This window comes from Esox lucius, chromosome 20, assembly GCF_011004845.1.
Source record: "Esox lucius isolate fEsoLuc1 chromosome 20, fEsoLuc1.pri, whole genome shotgun sequence".
Taxonomy (NCBI): Eukaryota; Metazoa; Chordata; class Actinopteri; order Esociformes; family Esocidae; genus Esox; species Esox lucius.
This window is the reverse complement of record NC_047588.1, coordinates 12,091,349-12,100,248: the sequence shown is the minus strand read 5'-3', so window position 1 is coordinate 12,100,248 and position 8,900 is coordinate 12,091,349. Positions and strand designations below refer to the sequence as shown.

The window sequence follows — 8,900 nt, the reverse complement described above, 5'->3', positions numbered from 1 at the left end:
GCGTTCAAAATGGAAACAATTTCCATGCATTTTTCGAATGACAAAACATAATGGCGTGTTTTCTTTTAAATGTCCAGAGCCTTTCATTAATTTTGTCACCAGTGGGTTCAAGCGTTAACTATTTGACAATGTAGGCTGAATATTAAGCAAACTTGACAGTTAAGCTTTGCAATTGATATCTGTACAATAAAATGTATGCATCTGGAATGGAAAGGAAGTAGGCCTATGTGATGACAATCACTGGATTTGATGTCATCAGTGTGGGCGTGGCATCCGGTGGAATGACAAGTCCCGAAATAAATAATGGTTGGCTTAGTGAATAAACAGCGTTTTGAGGGTAAACTATACGTAAAGTCGCGAAGGTCTAAGCCGCTGCCTTCGCAGCTCATGTACTGCTGCAGCATGGTTTCGAATCTGGCCCTCAGCTCTTTCGGCAAAAATCTTTCCTTCCATCTTTCCCGCTCTTTATCAAGAAAACATAAATGTCTTATTGTTAAAAATAATGTTTACTCACAATTGCAACATGTTTAGCAGTTGTAAGTAAAATGAATGTAGCTGTTTTTCATAGGCTACTGCTTTCATCATTACATAACACTGATTTGGCAGTGCGTTCATGACAATTTGGGAAACCCTGGGACACTCCATTTGCTAATTTAAATGGACCGTAGGCATTTTGCGGGATTACATTTAGCCTACTTGCTTTCTAAACATAACTACATTTTCTAATTAAGATCAAAAGTTTTATAACTTTCCCCCCAAATGTAGTATATATAATCTGCCCACTTGCTAGCATTCTGCATACCTGCATTTTACTTCTTTTTTAACCTCACCTCAAGGGCGTACCATCAGGGGACAATGTTATTAAAAGCAGGTAAATGTGCCCCCCCCCCCCCCCCCCCCCCCCATAATAAGAACTTGCTAAATATATATCAAACTCACTATTGCGCCATTGTCTTGCTTACATAACGTATATTATGCTGTATATAACTCGGGTGACAATAAAACAGACATTCAAATTGTTAATGGCTGATTTGTTTTCCGTTATGCGTAGGCTAATGTTTAAATGTTGAACTTGATTATTAGTTTAGTTATAGGCTTAATGCTGTTTTACGTTTTTCATTAAAACGATCTATATTGTTCCTTTTTTTTTATTATGTCCGGTGTTTCCAATCAAGATGTTCCAATTTGCCAGTATCAACCAAAGAAATCTGGTCTCCGAACCATTTGTTTTTTTTAAGGAGAGTCATTCGTTGTGTGTTTGTTTCTTTTCTTTTGTGTAGTGTCTTGGTGCTTTTTTGCCGTGGTATTTTGTGAGGTAGAGGTAATAATACTCCCCATAATAATGTTCATCATATGCCAAATGGGGTTAACTGCATGGGGTTGTCCGCATATGTCATTGTCATCATCAACGTACCTCAAATATATCTCAAAGGTAAGAAGAAAAATAATGATGTATCCTAATAAAATTGTATCTCAATTTAAGTAGGAAACATGTTCGTGGTGTATTATAATTTAGAGTTACAGCCATATACTTTTGGGAGGGAAACATTTTCACAATACACATTTTATGTTGTTTTATAGAACTACTTCAGACATAATTAGTTGATCCCAAGTTATCTAATGGGAGTAAAAGCCAATTGGGCAATCTCCGCAAGGTTTGGGAGCGCAATTGACCATTTTATGACGTGTTCTTGTAAATGGATGAGTCTGGCTGCCAAATCAGTGTTCGTGAGTCGTTGTTGACGTCACGGCCAGTTAAACCACGTTTTTTGGGGGGGACAGTGGGCTCACGAGGACACATTCCTTTACGCGGGGGTGCGGGCACGCCCCTCCAAGCTCTTTTGCTTTATAACTGGACTGGCCCAGGCAAAGGGATACAACACAATTGTAACTCTGAACTGTAACTCTGAAGTGGAAGCAACTGCTCCGGTCAAAGATGTACTGGGATACCATTCTGAAATCCAACGAGAGAAACATAGACATTAAAGACTCTAAAATAAAGGTAGGATTTTGCCTCCCCCGATACTTTTTCCTATGCGGCCTGCAGGAATACTTACTATCAAGGAAATAAAAAAATTCTCAGACTATTTTACGAAAATAAGAAAAATATTTAAAGAAATGCTGTAAAATTGCACTTAATGTGTGTTAGACTGTACAATTTGTATGAAATCGGCCTATGTATTACTTTTTTTTTCAGATGGAGATATCTGCTGGATATTATATGGAAGAATTCAGAACACAGGAAGTCCCTGCTGGTTTTGACTTTGCATCATACGGTACGTTCTCATTGAATACCGTCATGATTCATCCTGAACTATTGATCAGTTCAGATTCAAGGACACTCAAAGTCCAAACGCAACCATCAACAGCACTTGATCAACTTCCTCACAGTGTCATTGTACATTATAAAAATAACTTTCAGATTATCCAAAATGTTCTATGATAACATTTTGAGCTATGTTTCCGGTAGCTGTGTGTAGTTGAAGGACAACGGAAATGTTTTGCAAAGTTATAATCTCATCAGTCCTGTCAGAAACTCAAAATGAGACCTTGACCAACCATGGGCTGCGTCAGGAAAAGGGGTGCTGGGGCGTGTGTTCGTTCATACACTGTTTACTGGAATGTCAATCTGACTGAGGGAGGTCGAAAAAGACGACGTGGTGGGGTTAAAGATACTCCCCGTATTTCACTCCCTCTCTCTGTTTCCCTAATCCTTTCCTCCAGACTTCCTTCTCCAACAGATTTAAAGTCCCTCTCCTCCCCCCTTCATCACTACTCTGTCACACTCCCTTCGCTGCCGTTTCCTCCTCTTTCCCTCTGTTTCCCCTTCTCCCTCTATTCAACTAAAATGGGTAAGACTGAGACAGTGTTGGATGCTGCTTAATATTTGTTGAATAGGTATATTCATGTATTATTTTACCATATTACAGTTAAATAACAACAAAAGAATAATAGTAGTGAACTATGTCATATTGCTTCTATGGTGGCAGTTTAAAAGTATTTGGTGATGAGCTTTTACCCCTTTATTTAATTGAATTAACCTATTCACTTCTAACCTATTAATACAGTTACCCCTTTATATAACTATGGGAACCTATTACATTCTTACCTTGGCTCAGTCCATTTAGAGTACTGTTTAAGACTATTACATTTTGGATTCATTCTCATCCTTGTGTTGCTGTCGCCTCCAGACTACAGTGGTGAAGACCTGTCTTTTCTGTTAGACAGTAAAGGACCGGGGCATCAGTATCCAGAGAGTTTTGGAGAGCCTCAGAAGAATCCACAACTTTATGAAAACAAAGGTAACCCACATAGAAACTAAACATACATTTTTATTAGACCAACCTAATGACCAATCTGGGAAAATCCGTAACCAGCCCAGTCAGAGACTGTTGACAAACGTCCACTGTTCCATGTAGCCTACTGTATTTCATTTTAGCATTTACTGCAGTGGGCTAAATCATTGTCATCTCAGAGTCAAAGAAAAAAATCTATTTTGAAGCAAAAATATACAGCTCACACAGGTTAAATGTTTAAAACAATGAAGCCAAGTGTACTATTCAGAAAGATGAGATGAGAATTATGAAATGTTACATTTGAATCCCAATATTACATTTTATATACTTATATACTTCGTATGCTCAAGTATAACAAAACATATTTTTTTTGTGTTAGTGACCTCCAGTGATGCTGTGCTGTTCAATCTTGATTCTTACCCAGAGTTCAACTGTTGGGCGTCATACCCAAGTGGTGAGCATCAGTGCCCTACTCTCTAATCCATGTTTCTGTCATTTTGAGAATATTTCTATAAGCCACATCTGTTGTAGTAATACGTATTAATAAAATTGTTATCATTATTATTCATAATATTTCTCTCTAACCATTCTTAGATGGACTGACTTTGGAACAGTCTCAAGCAGGGTTCCAAGAGTGCACCCAGACATATCACAGCCTCGTGCCCCTGTGTGCCCCAGCCCAGAGTGGACAGTTCAGCCCAGCCATGGAGGAAGCCAGCCCGAGCAACTCCTTCCTCCCTGGAAAAGGGACAGGTTGCACAAGGACCCCCAGCACTGTCACCATGGACCACCTTGGTAATAAACCCTAACACATTTGAGGCGTAATGCAAAAGAAAATCACAGTGAACAGAATCATGAATTTATGCCAAATTGTTTTTAGAAATGTGTTTGGTTGGTTACCTGTAGGCTGTATGATGATTCATGTTTTCCATTTTCAAGCTGTTTGCCATTACTAGCTTTATTTGTTTATTTATGCTTCTAGAACTACATCTATAAACCCATAGGTCATGACTGTATCATATCTGCAACATCCAACTTGTTGTCTTCCACAGGTGAAGCTGAGCAAAGCTACACCCGGCATTCAGGTGAACAGCTGTACAACTCAGAAGCACAGAGGAGGTCTGCCTCCTACTGGCCAGACTACCCCTCTCCTAGCTTCGGGGCCGGCACCCCCCTGCCTCCTCCTCCTCACCACCCTCCATCTTGTTCCTCAACCCCTGGATCACAGCTGCCCTCAGAGCTGTTCTGCCCCCGTGTGGCCAAACGCAAAAGCACGCACACCCAGAGAACAGAGAGAGACAGAGGACACGCTGTGGGAATGTCTGCCTATCCAGGTGAGGCTGGTCTCTTGTTTTCATAATTACATGAAGTTATGCCTGATCATGGGAAGTGTGTGTCAATTGGACTGGGAATGTGCAGGTGCTCTTCAGCGTCCTTTTGTAGTCCCTTGGAAATGTATATTTGCAGTTGTTACTGTAAATCGCTCTGGATAAGAACGTCTTTTAAATGAAGATCCGGAGTCTCATGATGTGGCTTTACTCTGTCCAGGTTCAGGTCCCATCCAATTATGGCAGTTCTTACTAGAGCTGCTCCTAGACTCTGCCTGCCGGACCTTTATCTGCTGGACAGGAGACGGTTGGGAGTTCAAGATGTCCGACCCGGCAGAGGTGAGATTCTCTACCTTAGGAATGGAGAGTCCTACAGCCCAAACACTAGAATGGGCTACTGAGTTAGATGTCATATTTGGTGACTCTTAACTGATCACGCCCTTTTATGTTCTGGTTCCAGGTGGCCAAACGCTGGGGCCAGTGTAAGAACAAGCCCAAGATGAACTACGAGAAGCTGAGCCGTGGGCTTCGCTACTACTACCACAAGAACATTATTCACAAAACGGCAGGCAAGCGCTACGTCTATCGCTTTGTCTGCGATGTGCAGGGGATGCTGGGAAAGACGGCCCAGGAGGTTCTGGCCAGCCTGAACATTTTACCCTTGGGTGCAGAGTCTTCCTGGCAAGACCAGGGGACGGCTGTATCCTCTCCAGAGTCCAGTGAAGCATGGGCCTCACAGTAGGGGGGAGTGGCCAGCTGTTTCTTATTGGTGCTATTGGCTCTTAAATTTGTTACGGCCAAACCACGTTACTGTTAGGTCAGTAAAGCCCTTCCCAAGCATTGCCATTGGCTTTCAAACCTCTCATTTGAGCTTGATAGGCATGTATACACATTTTTGACAGATTTTACAGGGTTGTATTCAGTTGAGGTGAAAGGTTTAGAAAATACTCCAAATAGAAATGAAACAGGGCTGACCAGATTCCCTATTAATGAAAGACAGTATTCCCATTGGATGGTCTGAACAGTTGCACCCTCCTGAACTGCCTCCATGATGTGTTGCTGGGTATTGTACTGCAGTACAGTCAGTAGTTATTGGAATGTTTATATTATAGAAATATGTTGGTTAGATCACACATGCCTCTTTGATATGTAGTATACTGGATATATGACTCTTCGAAAAGGAATCACTTCAGCTTTGTTTAAGACATTTCTACCTGCAACGTTTGACATTTGGCTAAAGAACGAGTCCCTGGTGTTACACTTGTTGATGACAAAGTTATAGGCCTACAATAGTAGCCTTTTCGTTTGTTTTTGGTGTATGGCATAAAGATACACAAATTTACTCTGAGTTTGAGGACCAGGTTATTTTTATAAGTACATATCTACCTCCTTTTATTTCTGTAAAAATAAAAAGAAGAGGGAAAATCCTTGTTCTGTTCTATATAATGTGTGATTTTGTACATGATATTTGTAAATAAACTGTACATACATTAAAAAAGCACGAGTATTTCATTTTCTATTTGTCTATCAAGTCTACATAAAATTGTTTATCCATTAACCCAGGGGTTCCCAAATTATTTGGCTGACAACCCCATTTCGATGAAAAAAAATTCTCACTACCCCAACAATGTGAAGAAAAGTTATATAATCGTTATTTTTTTATTTGAGGCTATGAGAGTACATTTTAAAACCCTTTCCCCTGACCCCATTTTCATATCAGATGACCCCACCTGGGGATCGCGACACCTAGTTTGGGAACCTCTGCATTAACCATTGTTTTTGTTTGAGTGCGCTGATGGACCTCCCCCTGTACTGTGGGTGGGTAGCTAGGTTTACAGCACTGGGATAAGTCAGTTGGATATTGCCTATAGAGAAGTAAAAAAAAAACGAGCATACATCTAGCCTGCAATAATTAATGTGCTCGATGGTTTAGGAGAGGCTGGTTTGAAGAGATTCAGACGTAAACTCTGTGATTGCAAGAGGGACCAGGGGCCAGTAATTCGTTTTGGCAAGGTTGAGAAAGCGGACGCTGATGACTTGGTTCTTATTTTGATCCGTACCTACACTGAAAACGGGGCTTTGGATGTGGCTATAGAGGTCTTGGAAGCAATTGGTGACAAAGAATCTGCAGAAGAATTGATGGATTTTCAGAAGTGTAAGTCGAATAAAGTTAAAAACTGATTCAACCCGTTGATGCACGTCGGTTGAACATTAAATAACTTTGGAAAGATTACAAATGCTTTAGCAGTTTAAAACGTTAGGCCGATTATTCATTTAAAAGTTGATTATTAGTAGTAGATTATTATATTTTGTTTACTCTTAAATAAGTTGCAGTGACATATTTCATCTAGGCAAAAACATTAGGAAGTGAGTGCATTCTTTTTGTCCATCTGTACAAATATGCTTCAGTATCTGAGCAGTAGAGGACGCCTCTACCCGGACTTATCGGACCTATTGAGGAAATGCAATCTAGGGGTACACATTGATAAGGGGGGCATTTTCGTTCCAGGCAAGACATTTAAATGTTGCTTCATTAAAATTGATGTGTATGTTATGCTTTATTGATAGAGGACAGTAAGTGAGCGAGACAGTAGGCAAGAATCGAACCCACATTGCAAAAGTCTTACTGACACAAAAAGAAGTGGCCATCTTTGGACCACCCTACATAAAACTTTTTTTCAAAGCTGGGTAATCGTGTTCTCACTGTCTTTTTTTCTGAGCGTTTGAGGAAAAACTATTCCTCACTTACTGAAGCACGTCAAATAGTAGCATAGCCTACTAAATTTCCATTTACAACTGAAACATACTTTGTTATTACCGACATTTCTATTGCTTGCTAATGTTGATTTATCTTTAGGCCTAATTTATAATTATTCAATTTATATAATTACGCCTGTTTTACAGCCCGCAATAAATCACCTGGTCCATCTGTCCCTGGAGACCCAGGTAAGCTGTTGTTATTATTATTATTACTGAAGTATTATAGCATGATAAACAAACGCAACATTCTAAGTCACTCATTGTCATTTGCCCTCCAACCACAGCATCATAGAAATGGAACAAGTTCCCATCAGTGTATTTGTGTAACAATGCCATCTAAAAGCACGGGCAACGCTATTGAGTCTCTCTCTATTATTAGCCTATTATAAATGGAAGATTTTAAATTTTCTCAGTGCATGTTAACTTGTCTATAAAACACTGGGATTCAATCTAGCAACTTTTCGGTTACTGGTCAGATGCTCAAACTGCATACTAAGCACCCTGGTCTCATAGGACCACGTAACTATTATACGTAAATCTATGTCACCCGATTTGGTATGTTAAGTTTGGTTACATTACAATGCTCTAGCAAAACGTATAATACATTACGAATGATCTAAAACGTAACATATGTTACAAACGCTATTAAAATGTATAATTTGTTGCAAACATTACTAAAACATATCATATATTACAAATTTACACAAAACATCCAAGCCATCTTCTGAACTGGCAACGGTCAGCTCTGCAGACAGACGTCCTACCCACTGCTCCATACAGGGACTATGGATTTAGATGGACCAGTAATGGCCTTACCAAGGTCGCAAACAATATGTAAGAAAGGCATTTGTTACAGTTAACATTAGGTATCATAGTACTGGGGTTATGGTTAAAAGTTTGGTGTAGGGTTATGAAACAAAAAAGTTTAGGTTAAGATTTGGTTAAGGTTAGGTATCACAGCACTGATACTAAAAATATACTTCTCCCGAAGTCCACCATCATCTCCTCTTGTCTTTAGGCCGTTTAGCTCCAAGTTGTGAGAGTGTGATGTCACTCTGACATTTGCTGCATCCCTTTTAGCCATGAGCAAGAAACACTATCAACTTTTATGTAATTGATGATTATATCATCACGTACATTGGACAGATAGCTTTGTTTGCATTGAAGAGAATTTTGCTTAATTCTTTTCCAAGTGAATACCATGCAAAACTATAAAAAAGTTGACAACCAAATAACAAGGCTACTTCTCAGAAACAGTTTGCATCTTTTACATCCTATTATAAAAAAGTGACACATCTTGCCAGTGTTCCTAAATAAACACACACCCAAGTTAGGCAACACTTTCAACACTATGGTACAACTATGCATTGCATTTTTTTCAGGCCAACACTTTGTGGACTTGTATCGGAAGGATCTGATCTAACGAGTGTCCCAGGTGGACCCCATCCTGGATAGTCTACTGCAGAGGAAAGTCATCCAACAAAGTGCCTACAGTGATGTGAGGTCTGAAAGAACC

General features: G+C 39.8%; 1 protein-coding gene across 1 annotated transcript; it reads left to right on the top strand.

Annotated features, from left to right (window-relative positions):
* Positions 1 to 1,872: 1,872 nt before the first annotated feature.
* etsrp (ETS1-related protein) lies at positions 1,873 to 6,086 on the top strand. Its single transcript, XM_010869512.4, has 8 exons — positions 1,873 to 2,002; positions 2,198 to 2,276; positions 3,192 to 3,302; positions 3,676 to 3,750; positions 3,891 to 4,091; positions 4,349 to 4,630; positions 4,845 to 4,963; positions 5,085 to 6,086. The coding sequence occupies exons 1-8, from the start codon at positions 1,937 to 1,939 to the stop codon at positions 5,364 to 5,366; spliced, it is 1,215 nt and encodes a 404-aa protein (XP_010867814.2). The 5' UTR covers positions 1,873 to 1,936; the 3' UTR covers positions 5,367 to 6,086.
* The last annotated feature ends 2,814 nt before the right edge of the window (positions 6,087 to 8,900 follow it).